Source organism: Myxocyprinus asiaticus, chromosome 28 (genome assembly GCF_019703515.2).
Source record: "Myxocyprinus asiaticus isolate MX2 ecotype Aquarium Trade chromosome 28, UBuf_Myxa_2, whole genome shotgun sequence".
Classification (NCBI taxonomy): domain Eukaryota; kingdom Metazoa; phylum Chordata; class Actinopteri; order Cypriniformes; family Catostomidae; genus Myxocyprinus; species Myxocyprinus asiaticus.
This window is the reverse complement of record NC_059371.1, coordinates 39,571,321-39,585,402: the sequence shown is the minus strand read 5'-3', so window position 1 is coordinate 39,585,402 and position 14,082 is coordinate 39,571,321. Positions and strand designations below refer to the sequence as shown.

Genomic DNA, 14,082 nt, shown 5'->3' with positions numbered 1-14,082 from the left:
AATACTGCAAAGTAGTAACGGCATCTATTTCCTAGAATTTTATTATTTGTAAAAAGCACAAGAGTATTTAAACAAGAGAAATATAAACATGTCAACACAGGATGAGAGGTCTCTAGGGATCACCAAGGTCAACACAAGTAACTTGTATAACATACACTCAGGGTTGGGGAGTAACGGAATACATGTAATGGGATTACATATTTAAAATACAAAATATAAGTAACTGTATTCCACTACAGATACAATTTAAATCATTGGTAATTAGAATACAGTTACATTCAAAAAGTATTTTGATTACTGAAGAGATTACTTTGCATTGTATTGTCATTAGTTTCATTTAATATTTAGTCCTTTCAGATGGAAAACATTTATCCATATAAATGATGTGATTCAAAGTGCATTTGAACAGTGGTGAAACACTTTCTTATGATGTGTTACATTCATACGAGCAGACAGAGAAGTAAGTTTGAAGTAAGTTTGGAGCAGAAGAAATAGAAATAAACCTTGTGTAAATTGTCAGCTTTACACTAAGATAAAATGCTATTTCTAACCATTTTACATGCACATGTTACCAGACATGATCATATTTTTTTATCAAGAAAATTCACGTTGGATCATAATTTATTTTTTCTAGTAAGACCTTTGATAATAGGGCAAAAATCGTAATCTTGATGATAATTTTTGTATTGTTTTCCTGTAAAAATATCTAAAAATCCTTAAAACAAGATCAGTTTGATTTATCTTGTTTTAGAAACAACACTGCATAAGATATTTAGGTTTTTCAGAGAATGTATTTTTAACATGTGTATTTTGTCTTACTGTACTGGCAGAGTTTTTATAGTCAAAACAAGTGAAAAAATCTACCAGTGCTGAAGAAGTAATCCAAAGTATTTAGAATACGTTTCTGACCTTGAGTAATCTAACGAAATAAGTTACAAATTACATTTTACAGCATGTATCCTGTAATCTGTAGTGGAATATGTTTCAAAAGTAACCCCCCCAACCCTACATACAGTACATTCGTTGATATTCTGAATGTCTAAATGAGTTCAAGAACGTGGATGCATGAATAAGATTTCATAACAGTTTATAAGTGATTATGTCTCATAACACAAGAATATTCCAAAAGAAAAAAGAAAAAGAAAAACATCTTTCATCATTCACCTTTTATTATTTATTTATTTTTGTATTTATTTGACAGGGACAGCACTCATTGATCAACAGAAAAATGAATGTAAATGAGCCAGAGTTAGGGTAATTTTCATCTGTTGTCCTTGACCAGTTCTTAAAAAGGCAATCTAAAACTAAAAATAAACTTATCACAAATATCATATACAGATAATACATACAAACTAATACCCAAACCAGTACAATGCACACCCACCAAACAAACAATGCAACACTACATACATAAAAAAAAAATCATAATATTATTATTTAATATCTTAAAAACTAGACAAAAATGAGCATATTTAACTACATTTTCCCAGCTCAGAAGTCTGTTTATTTAAAATTTGACAGCTGTGAATGCTGTTAGGTTTCTGATCTAGAACTTTGAGGGTACATTTATGTAAAATTTCAAGTGGTTTCATTGTCGATTTGTTAGCCGGTGCTCAGCTTGTCAAACAATATGTGAAATGTGGAATGAACATAGCATTCATTATATATCTTATAGCGGTTTCATAGCTCAGTGATTTTCTGACAAATCTAAATGTACTTAAATGAATCCTAACTCGTTGACATATTTTATTTTACGTGAGTTTTAAAGGAAAGATTACAATTAATCCAGACACCCAAATACTTAAACTCAGTCACAACTTGCAACTTTTGCGGAGATATCATTATATCGGTCTCTGGAGTAGTGCATGACCATTTTTGTTTTGGTTACAGTTTTGGTTACATTTAGCTTGAGACATGATCGATTTAGTCATGTTGTAATATGGCTCATTGCACTAATAAGTTTAGAAGCAGCTTACTCCTTTGTGCAACAGTGTGCATACATTACTGTATCATCTGCATATAACTGGATCTCTACATCAGGACAAACAGAATCATTAATGTAAAAACTAAATAAAAGTGGTCCGAGTATAGATCCTTGTGGGACACCGGTAGTGGTGTTAAGAACAGTGGATTTATGATTATGAACCTTAACATATTGTGTTCTTCCATTTAAATATGATTCTATCCATTAAAGTGAATCAGCTGAAAAATTAAAAGGAAGATAGTTTATTAAGTATTCTATGGTTTACCATGTCAAAAGCCATTCTGAGGTCAAGAAAAACAGCCCTTACATTATCACAATACCGAAATTTCAGTAGTCTGTGGTGAAATTTGACGTTTCTCAATACCAGCTTCAAAAACCACAACAAATAATAACTAACTTATGTAACTAACTTAATTTGCTTATTGTAAATTATGGAAGAATGGTTAAGTTTTTCAGTAATTATTCAAGACTAGTAAACAGTCCATAATAAAATAAAAACAGCAATTAATAGAAAATTCAGTGCTTTTTTAACAGCTTTAAAAGTTTTTAACAGCAGTAGGCTATCAAGTATTCAAGGAAACATTCAGAATGAAATGCAACATAAAACTACTACCGGTCTTCACTGTATCATTATAATACATTAATACTTTTTAAAGCTACTAATGTTACTCAGTCAAGAGCAGAGTGGTTTTCTCGTTCTGGTTGTTTGATTATTATAATGACACACTAGACAGCAGCAGGTCTATTAGCTTACATTTATACTTACAAATCCGACATTTTAATACAAATGTGCTTTTTCCTCCACTGTTACGTTCACTTTAGACATCACTCTCTGTGTTTACATGAATACCGCACCAAGACAGGCATTTCTGAGAAATGTTGAAATGTATTTGACCGTTCAGGCGCGCATTAGCGCCAGCATTTTCGGAATACACGTTCATGATCGGAGCACACACACGTGCCGCATGTCAAACAAACAGGGCGCAGCTGTTACTAGCTCGCTAGCGAATTATAAAATTACGTGCTCTGGACTGTTTTCAACAGCTGAATATGAACTTTGTAATAAGTGACACAGGCCTAGCCCATCACAAATATAGCCGGTTATTTTTCCGTTATTAACATTTTAATCAGTCTGCTATGCTTGTCCGGTCGGGCAAGTAAAATTCTCTTTCACTTGACCCTTCAAAAATCCACTTGTCCAGGACAAGCGTTAATGTCGAGCCCTGCCCGAGAGCATTCCAAAGATGGCTGTGGAGTGACCTGACTTGCCTAAAAAGACTTTGTTATAACACATGTGATCAATCCCTATCTAAACTACCATTATAATTTAATCGCCTCTCACGAACAGACGCTCAGTATCAACACCACCACTGGATAAGCCACTTCAGGTGAATGTTTGATGTTATTTAAGGAAAATATGTTAACCCAGAGCCTTATTTAAAAGGATCCAGTAATGATACTGGATGTGCAGCAAGAAAACTTGTGTTCGAATTCCTTGCTATTGTTTACCTGCTTGAAATGGTCTATTGGGAGAAATTCCATCTTTGGGTTTATCTGAATTTCAAACTAGTAACTTGATCTTTTTGGACCTGAAGATGATTTCTGCTCACTGCGACTACTTGAGCAATTACTTTTTACATGTCTATGTAGATTACTTGCTGTGCAGAAACTTTTCCCACATGAAGAGCAGTGATATGATTTCTCTCTAGTGTGAATTCTCAAGTGTGTTTTCAGGTGTTGTAACTGAGAGAAACTCTTTCCACATTGTGAACACTTGTAAGGTTTCTCTCCAGTATGGATTCTCTCATGTGCTTTCAGGCTGTGTGAATGAGTGAAACTCTTTCCGCAATGCGAGCATTTGTAAGGTTTTTCTCCAGTATGAATTCTTTGGTGCCGTTTCACAGAGCCGGCTGTAATAAAGGTCTTTCCACATTCAAAGCACACATGAGTCCCCACACCAGTATGAATTTTCTGGTGCTTTTTAAAATAGAACAGGTCTGAATAACTCTTTCCACAAAATGAACAGTTGTAAAGCTTCTTATTTGTGTGCGTTTTCAGATGATTTTTCAGATACTGCGCCGCAACAAATGTTTTCCCGCACTTATCACATTCAAATGGTCTTTCTCCAGAGTGACAGAGGAGATGATTCTTGAGACTGTAAGCAAATGAGAAACTTTTCCCACACTGATTGCATGTATGAGGCCTCTCTCCTGTGTGAATTTTCATGTGTACATAAAGCTGCTCTTTATAAAGTAAACTTTTCCCACACAGATGGCACGTGTAAGGTCTCTCTCCAGTATGAGCTCTCATGTGTATGATAAGCCTGCTTTTACCTATGAAAATCTTTCCACACTGAGTGCAGGTGTTAGGATTTTTGGCTAATCTTCTTTGATGCTTTTTTGGTGAGAAATGATTTTTTGTATTTGAGCCACTGAAAGCTTTTTCTCCGGTTGTGAAATCATGATGCTTCTGATACTGAAGTTTCTTCTCCACTTTATTCAGCTTTCGACGTTCCTTTCTCCCTTTCATCAGCTCTACAATGAACAAAGTAAGCTGACAAATCAATTCAAGAGGCAAAAATATGCAGATAAATCAAATTGAACCCTTTTTTCATGGCAGAACACAACAAATGTCCAGTATTGATTTGTGATTTTTGCTGTATAAACTTGATTTATACAGTCAATTATGCCCGATAACAGTATTTTATGATTTTAGTCATCAGGGCTTGACATTAAACCCGAAACATTACGTACGATTTTTTGGTTAGAAATTTACAAATTGCCATTATTGATTTGTTACATAAACAATAAGTGTTCAAAACAATGTCCTTACATTATCCCAATTTGCTAAGGTAAGCCTATACAAATTATTTGCATTTTGAGCTGTCAGATCGGACTTCATGCAAAAATCACAGGCTTTTGTCGTTCATCCTTGAGTCATTACGTCATGTCCGGAAACACAGCAAAGAAGAAATGGCTGTCACGTGTTCCGGCTGGAGAAACTACGATGTTCACAGTAACTGTTTTAACCACCGTATGTCGCGGGGGCCCAGGTTGGAAAGCTCTGCAAAATCCACTTTAGGGGTGACATGTTGTTCCGAGTACACATGTGGATACGCTGTTGTCTGCGGTCTCAGAGGGGTTCTCGAAGCCGCCGGGTTCAGGTCAGTAGGACTTTGAGTTCGGGTTTGTAATTTCTAAAAAATATACAGGCCTTCCGAACTTGTTTCGCCCACATGCTTTCACTCACCCAGATACACGCAAACGAATGAGTTGGGGGGCAATTCACATCAAAAGGGTTTTTGTGTGCATCTGTTCTGTTTTCCAATGTTTTTCTATGTAAACGCGCTGGACGAACTTCCATTACTGCTGCGCCGCGTCTCGCATTCTTCAGTATCTCACGCAGGACAAGCACATTTTTAAATATGGTGTCAAGTTAAAAAGAACTTCAGGTCTCAAAAATGCATTGAGACACCTGCGTTCTGTTTCATTCATTGTGCTGTGTCTAGATTGTTTTTAGCGCAGGTCTCACAAAGATTTTACGTTCTGAACAAGTTCAGGTAGCAAAGAGGTGACTGTTACAATGTTTAACATTATTCCAGATTGTTCTGCACCAAGCAAAGTTTCAGTGCATGATAAATGGCAATATTTTTTTCCCTTCTGCTAAAGTGTGCTGAGGGGCCGCCATGCCTTGTATGTTTACGATTACAGTTATGTTGCCTACGATGCTTACATAAAATACAGCCTTTTGCAACATGAACAATACACTGCAGCATCAGAATATAAGCTCCAGATGAAAGTAAATAAGACAGAAATATAAGTCATCAAAGTAATAATAATAATAATAATACTGTATGATATTATAATGGCAAACTGGATAACAATAAATAATTGTTGGGTTAATATATGCTGTAACAATGAAACTCCAAAATGTTATTGGGTGAAGTAGTTTTGCACAAACGGTTTACAAAAAAAAAACAATTTTTTTTAAATATATGTAGGTAAATATTGCTTTTTTAAAATCACTGTAATGTGGAAAAACTGGAAAACATATATTAATTTTTGTATGTACATGGCTACAATGGCTGATAGGATTAATTTAAAATTATGATTTAAAATCAATTTTGTGTCATTTAAGCAAACATTTTCAAAATGGGGATGGTCGGTTGCTTGGGGCCTCAGAAATCGTAAACCCACCCTGGCTGTTCAGTTCAGCCACACTCACACAGTTCAGGACAGCATTGCTGCAATCTGGATAGATGTATATCTGTTATCCATTTAGCAAAGTTGTTTACCTGCTATAATGCTTGGATGTTTTTTGGTAGGGTTGTCATGCTTCTGTGAATCGAACATTACTTGAGTTAACCGATCGCGATGTATCTACATTGTCCGGTGAAGTTACTGTGTGATGTTTACTAGTATGTATGACTTCTGAAATTGACTTGTAATTGTTATATTGCATATTTAAGCATATTATTTTCATGTTTAATAAAGTATATTTTATCCCCATCATTATTGAATCCTTGCTTTATGTTTTTAATTTACAGTGTCATTGTGTGCATTGCATAGACGTACTTTTGTAGTATTATGGTTCACTTGCAATATCAACTGAGGCTGTACAATACAATATAATAATAATAATGAAGTATTTCATTAAACTCATATCTGCCATATCTCAAGGTTCACCTCTTAAATTGATGTGTAGTATAATACAAACATTAATAGTAGATAAAACACGAATAATCATTTTAAAATACACTGGTTTCTATGTAAAAGCGCTTTGAGTGTTGTGTCAGAAAAGCGCTATAAATGTAAAATTCATTCAAAAATATGTAAATAAGACTGTTGCTTATCATCAAAGCAAGTAATATTTCAGTTTTAAATGTTTAATTGTATAACATAACATGAAAATAGCACGTTATGACTCCGGCACTGAATGTCTCCCGGTCATGATCACACACAGGCAATGTCCAAGTAACCTCAAATCATGAGATTCATCCGATAGAAGAGCAGTGCCGAAACACAACTGACGTAAAGCGTTCTTACACAAATTGCTTGCAATTTTAAGTTTCAACCACAGATGTCGCTAGAGAGCACAAAGTAGTGTAGCTTTGAGCTTCAACTATTTTAAAGCTTTAAATACAACAAACAAGTCAACTGAAAATACACCCAAGGAACACCTGCTTTGACTATTGGCCTTTGACCTTTCACCTCTCATGAGTTTGCATCCCTGCACACAAACCAGCACAGCACAAATATCAGCATGCTCCATAGATAGGATAGCCAGAGATCTGGGATAGCACAGAGCAAAACACTCGATATTGCGACAGAGATCACAAAACTTATGTGACCCATTTGAATTCTTTTCACATACCCCCTGGGTCCTGCTTATGTACCCCCTAAGGTAGGCATATCCCAGGTTGGGAATCACTGCTATAGTTTATTTTGTCTTTTATAAAAGATAATCTAATCTAAATCAGTCTAACCATAGTAATAAGGAGCCATCCATGGTCTGACCTGTGGTTAAGGCATTGTTACCAGTGGTGTCTCAAGCTCATTATTTTTAGTGGGGCACAATCACTTCACTCGATTTTGCAGATTTGTGAAACATTGACGGGTAATTCCAAATGTCCTATTGAAACGAAACTTGGTATGCTTCATCAGGACTATGATCTGAAGGTCCATCCACAGTTTGGAGACAGCACCACCTATGGGAAATAGCCATTTTTGCCCGTAACTTTTAAACCGTATGTCCTAAAATCATGAGGTTTTTTTGTCTGTGGATTCTGTGGGTCATAAGGATTTCAACAACACAAATGTGAAACAAAATTGAAACAATACAGTTCAAAAGATAACCCCCACTTGTGTGCTGAATCTGAACTTGTCATGCCATTTTGCCACCAGTCAGCCATTTCAACTGAGTGGCACAATTTGTTAAGCACTGGACTACAGTTCCAAAAGTTGTGGGTTTGGTCCCCACCTAGATTTGTATTACAGCTGATATTATATTTTATTGGAGGTCTAGAGCTATTGAATTAGGGGTAAGTTTCCTTCTGTTGAATGTTCGAACTAGTCATGTTTGACATCAGACATTCTAAGATAGGGTTGTTCCTGCAATGAAAAGTTTGTCGGCCACTAAAGGTAAATTTAGGGTCACCGAAACAAATTTTATGATATTAAATTTGTTTTGCAAGTGCTAAATATGCTTCTAATGTGGGACACGCTTGTGTGCGGGGTGAGTGAAGCCTTGTTTCACTTTTGTGTCGCACCATCCACCAGAATCTCTCACGCAGGCGAAGCACTCTTGGTGAAGCCAATCACATGCACGATTAAATTCTAAATGACAATTTTCTATTTTAAAGAGCTATGGAACAATTCAACCATGTCAAACGGCTAGACAGTCCCAACATTATGAACAAAGATGAGGGAAAGAGAAAACACCTGCCCTGCACAAACAACAATTACAAGACTTCCTGTTGGCGCTTAGCTTGAGTCTGTTTGTAACCTGCTTAGCATTGCTTATCTTTCCATTTTCAGCATTTAATCTTTAATCTCTCCCATTTTAACACGCACATCAGTTTTTCGGCTTTTCTAATTTTATCCTGATTAAACTGCGTGCATTTTACCGCACAACCATATTCTCCTGTATTTTACATGGATCACTGCATCGATCTCGAACCACCACCACAACAACAATCAATTGCGTTAAGTCATGACATCATCACGTTATCGCTACTTGCACTGCGTGTCACATGTTTACTACAGCTTCATCCATCAGCAGTGAGAGATTTTCATTTGACCAGAGCGGTTATCTGAGTTACTGTAGACTTTGTCAGTTCGAACCAGTCTGGATATTCTCTGTTGACTTCTCTCATCCCATCCGCAGAATTGCCGCTCACTGTATGTTTTTTGTTTTTGGCATCATTCCGAGTAAATTCTAGAGATTGTTGTGTGTGAAAATCCCAGGAGATCAGCAGTTACAGAAATACTCAAACCAGCCCGTCTGGCACCAACAATCATGCCATGGTCCAAATTACATTTTTACCACATTCTGATGGTTTATGTGAACACAATTTTGTGAGCAAAATTCTCAAACTTAAAACACATGGACAAGAGAACATACTGAGGTCATGCAGGGCTCAACGCTAAGGATTTTTTCTAGTGGCCCGGTTGGGCCAGTGGTTCAGATTTTTACTTGCCCTGCCAAAATTTTCACTGGCCCCACCAAAAAAAATTAAATAGTTATTTCTTAGCTGCATATTTAAATAATGTGTCAAAAGCCAAATATAACTGTATAAAATTACATCACAGTGGCATATGTTGGCCCTAATTAAGTTTTATATTCAATTATAAGCAATGCAAATAATTAACTTGTCCTATACGTGTGAATATAAGTTATATAATACGAATACTGCATACAAATGCTTCGCCTGTTCAACTGCTTTTCAGCAGCATTTCACGCTGTTTGCAGATATTTTAATGCCGTACTAAATTATTAACAAAAGGTGGCTCACTTAGCTGACTTAATAATTTGTAATTATTTGTAATTTAGTTAAATGTCATTAATAATTATCCAAACTAGACTTGCCGCTGGTTGGAAGCTAGGTGATGCTATGGGCTCATTTTTTGCACAATAGTCAAAAAAAAGTAAATAACAGAACGCAGTTCGATTTCAAACTTTGAATTTTACTTAATTTTTTAAAACGACTATACATTATTTATGGCTATTCTATCATTTCTTGTACTGTGGCAAGCCTTTATGTAAATGGTCTGAGGCTCCGATTTCTCTTATTACAGTCAAACTGCAATGTTCTGACATAGAAATCATATAAAAATGAATGAAGCTGTTTTAATGACACTGACAGAGATGTAATACTAAATATTGCTTACCTCTGACATGCAACATCTGTGTGGTACTGAGATCCCACATCAACTTCATTCTTAACGATGTGATATGCTGTGTTGATGAGTCTCTCAATGCGCTTAAAATTCTCTTCGTTCATATGTCTCGTCATCAAGTTCAGTGGACCAGATAAAGGATTATCTGCAACCCTTTTAGCCACCATGTATAAACATACACCAATGATTAAAAATTGCGCAGATGGGCGAAGTCTCCTTTTCTGAGTTGTAACTGACACCGCATCTTTTAAAAGTGACGCGATAAATATTACAACAGTAAGAGATGGTTGTCTAATGCACGTTATATGCAAAAAAATAAATAAAACTTAAAAATTGTCCAGATGAGTCAATTTTGTGTTCAAGAATAGTTGGTAACACTAGGTCGGTCTCTCTCCCTCTCTGTTTACGATACGAACTGACCACCAGTGGACGTGGCCACGGGTGCGATGACATGTTGTGGGGCGTGTAAATACAACCGACCAATAACTAGTGACATCACAAATTCACACTTTTCAAATCGAGCCGTTTCATTTGAGTGGGAACTAGGGATGTGCTAGACTAGTCGACTAAATGGTTCTGATGCTGCTAGTCGACACTGGAATTACTTGTTGGTTAATATTTCCCCCCCATTAAACTGATCAACATTTCTACACAATTACGTTTGGCTTTATATTTACAGAGGCTGCGCTTAAATTACTGTCATATTAATGTTACATATTTTAAATAGAATTAATAATACAAATATTATTTTAAAAAGAGGATATCTGAGGGGGCCTGGGTAGCTCAGAGAGCATTGACGCTGACTACCACCCCTGGAGTCGCGAGTTCGAATCCAGAGTGTGCTGAGTGACTCCAGCCAGGTCTCCTAAGCAACCAAATTGGCCCGGTTGCTAGGGAGGGTAGAGTCACATGGGGTAACCTCCTCGTAGTAGCGATCAGTGGTTCTTGCTCTCAATGGGGTGCGTGAAAAGTTGTGCATGGATCGCGGAGAGTAGCATGAACCTCCACATGCTGCGAGTCTCCGCGGTGTCATGCACAATGAGCAACGTGATAAGATGCCCCGACTGACGGTCTCAGAAGCGGAGGCAACTGGGACTTGTCCTCTGCCACCCGGATTGAGGTAACCACGCCATCATGAGGACCTACTAAGTATTTATCTTCCAAATTGGGAGAAAAGGGGATAAAAAAAAAAAAAAAAAAAAAAAAAAAGAGGATATCTGGAGTAGATAAAGTTTCATTTCACCACAGGCTGCGCGTGCTTCTTACCTCTTTCATTCGCGGCGCGCGTGCAGGAAAATGTCCTCTTGCTAGACAAGCAAACTCAGCAAAGTAGTTATGAAATCACTTTGGTGGTGGTGGTGCAGGAATCGGATTTCCAAACGTTTGAAAGTCCCTGCGGATATTTTCACATTTGAGTCTTCTTTAAATCTGTGCGTGCTTGTATTTTATTTTTCCATTGTGCAGGCTTTTTCAAGTGCAGGATAGCCACCTCAGGTGACCATGTCGACGTGTTAATTTTGCTCATCAAAAAAAATATGCTTTTGAGTAAGTAGCCTAGAAAATGACAGTTTTAGGCTAAGTATGCCATTTTTTAATCTGCTGATTAAAGGTGCAGCATGTAAGATTCAGAAATCCTTGTTATTAATGACACCTGTGGCCGTTAAGTGAACTGCAGCCAGCTACTTGTTGCTCGCGCTCGTGCACACACTCCACAGGGACGCGAGCTACCGAGCATCGGCCAAAACAATGATGTAACGTACAAAGAGACTGAACGTGATTCACCGGCAACATGCTGACAGATGAGGTAGCATAATTAAAATGACAGTTTTGATTGTTTTACTGCAAACTTTGAGACTAAACTAAAACTACTTATCAGCTAACACAGCATACTGATACACACATACAGCTACATACTACCAAACTTTGCCAGACAGTTTACTGTTGTACTGCAATGTTGCACTATTGTATGTTTTGTATGTCATATGTTGTACTACGAATAAGAAACCAGTGTATTTGCTAAAATGTATCCTGTATACCTGACTTTTAGCAGGGCTCGACAATAAGGATTGCCCGATGGCCCGGGGCCAGTGTGAGAGAGATTCAGGCCAGTTGCTAGAACGGTCACTTGCCCAATCGGACCAGTGCTGTATTTATAACATTAGTGCAAGAAAACAACAAGCGAGAGAGCACAACAATTACACTGAGTGAACCAAGTATTCTAACCGACGAGCGAGCGCGATTCTATTTAGCCCACAAAGATGCGCGAGCGCATAATATACTGGACGCGCCAAGGCACAGTCGCGTGCAGACACAGAGCGCACTCTCCTAGCACTGTCCTCGCTCTTTTCCAAGTGTCTTAGCAGCAGCTATTACCAATGTGTGGAAAATAGAAGGATAAAAACCCACTTAATGAATTCCGTAGCGGGATTGCACGTCTTGTGCAACATTATAAATATCCCCGCACATTCCGTGATCACAGTGCGCGGACTCCCCACATTTTTCATTTTTACATGTTGGTGAAAAGCAGTAATCCACACATTGGAACACAAGAAATCAACAGTTTCATTCTATAGGACTGAAAATCCATGTCTCTCCATGCATATGTCTCATCATCATATTTCTCTGTGCAGTGTAGACTGTTTAACCTGCGTGTGCTCTCGTAAAGGGACAGAGCGCTAGTTTTATTCCCACTGCGAAAAGAGCAAATTATCTCTCATGAATTCGCCTTTAGAGATGAAGCGCCGAATGAAACGTAATAAACTTTGTTAAACCCCAGTTATACACGTGCCTAGAAATCATGAGCTGCTCTGCATCCAAAAAGTATAGATTTAATTAGGTTAGTTTCAAAACGTAATCATTAATTTGACATTATAATGGTGTTTGATAGGAAAAGAAGCAAGATCACTATGGCTATTATTATCAGAGCTGTTCAGCTGCAGAGTGAAGATGAATATTCAAAACAGTCTACTTCATATTATCCTCATGAAACACCAGTTACATGTCTCATTTCTGGAGCATACAGGTATTTTGTGCTTTGTGCATCAGTCTGTGTTGGTCTTTAGGTTGTCTGATTTAATGTTATATACACATTCTTAATTCACAGATTAGGCCTAATATCTCCCTAATGTATATTACATGTCACAACCGATTTGGTAGCAAGTCTCTTCTCAGGGATTAATACGTTTATTACATTCAGCCAATAATCAAATCTTTAACTCAGTGATTAAATCTTTGATCCTATGTGTGAATACACTACACATGGCTAAAAGTTGTATGACAGCATGACTAAACGGGTGACCGAAAACCCATCATCTGCACAACAGAACTCTTCACTTAAAAACTCATGTGTAAATGGCAGGACGGCTGAGGTTCACACATTGGCAAAAAAAAAAGAAAAAAAAAAAAGGCTATTTTCAACAAGGTGCCGACTGCTTAACATGTTAAACTCTCTTTTATTCTGTGCACGTCATGTTTAGAATACATTCGGCTTATTGTAGGCTACATCACAGGGCTATTTTTTTTCTATCCTATGGCTACTTATTTTTATTTGATTTTTTTGCACATCGTAACTGTTATTGGTTAACATTTTTAACCGAACAGCTGTCACATTAGATCAATGGCTAACGCACGACTGCACATCGTGAAATACACTCAACTTTTCAGCGCATTTTTCTCGTATATTTTGCATAGTCTACCTGTTAATTATTTTCAACAATGTCCTGACTGTTCTAATATGTTAAGTAACTTTTACTTGGTGAATTCTGTCTAGAACAGGCTGGGTTGCTCTATTGGTCCTGCACTATTCATTCAATTGTTTTCAATAAATATGCCTGATAAATATTCGCTAACGTTGATTCAGTGAATGTGTGTCATGTTCTATATTTAATGTACAATGATCACAATGCAAGGCAAGCACATCGCAGATAAATGCCCCTTTTCAGTGGAATTTAGCTTCGGATTTGGAATAGATTAAGTATTTTAAATGGGTCACATATAATTAGATTTTCCATTTCATGAACCCTTTAATATAAAAACGTTTTGTTAAATTTTGAGAACTTTGGCGGGCCGTGTATTTTAACACCTAGGCCTTCAGTGCTATTCTCCCACAATTAAACCGCCTTCAGAAAAACCTCACCATGACACTAGGGCTACAGGCTATTCAATAGCCGCTATTGTCATTCGACGCAACCACCCCATATT

The 14,082-nt window shown here is 37.1% G+C and overlaps 2 protein-coding genes across 9 annotated transcripts in view; both read right to left on the bottom strand.

Moving 5' to 3' along the window:
- Nucleotides 1-14,082, bottom strand: part of LOC127418735 (zinc finger protein 260-like) — a 340,334-nt gene that overhangs the window by 302,165 nt on the left and 24,087 nt on the right. The gene's annotated exons all lie outside the window — the stretch shown is intronic.
- LOC127418811 (zinc finger protein 239-like) overlaps nucleotides 1-14,082 on the bottom strand; it is a 29,901-nt gene that overhangs the window by 14,201 nt on the left and 1,618 nt on the right. Inside the window, exon 2 of one of the 2 annotated variants that reach the window (XM_051659653.1) lies at nucleotides 1,152-4,518. The exons of the other annotated variant lie outside the window; for it this stretch is intronic. Coding sequence (XP_051515613.1) covers nucleotides 3,551-4,518 — 968 coding nt within the window. The 3' untranslated portion in view covers nucleotides 1,152-3,550. Of the gene's footprint in view, nucleotides 1-1,151; nucleotides 4,519-14,082 lie in introns of those variants that run through there. 2 annotated transcript variants of the gene reach the window in all.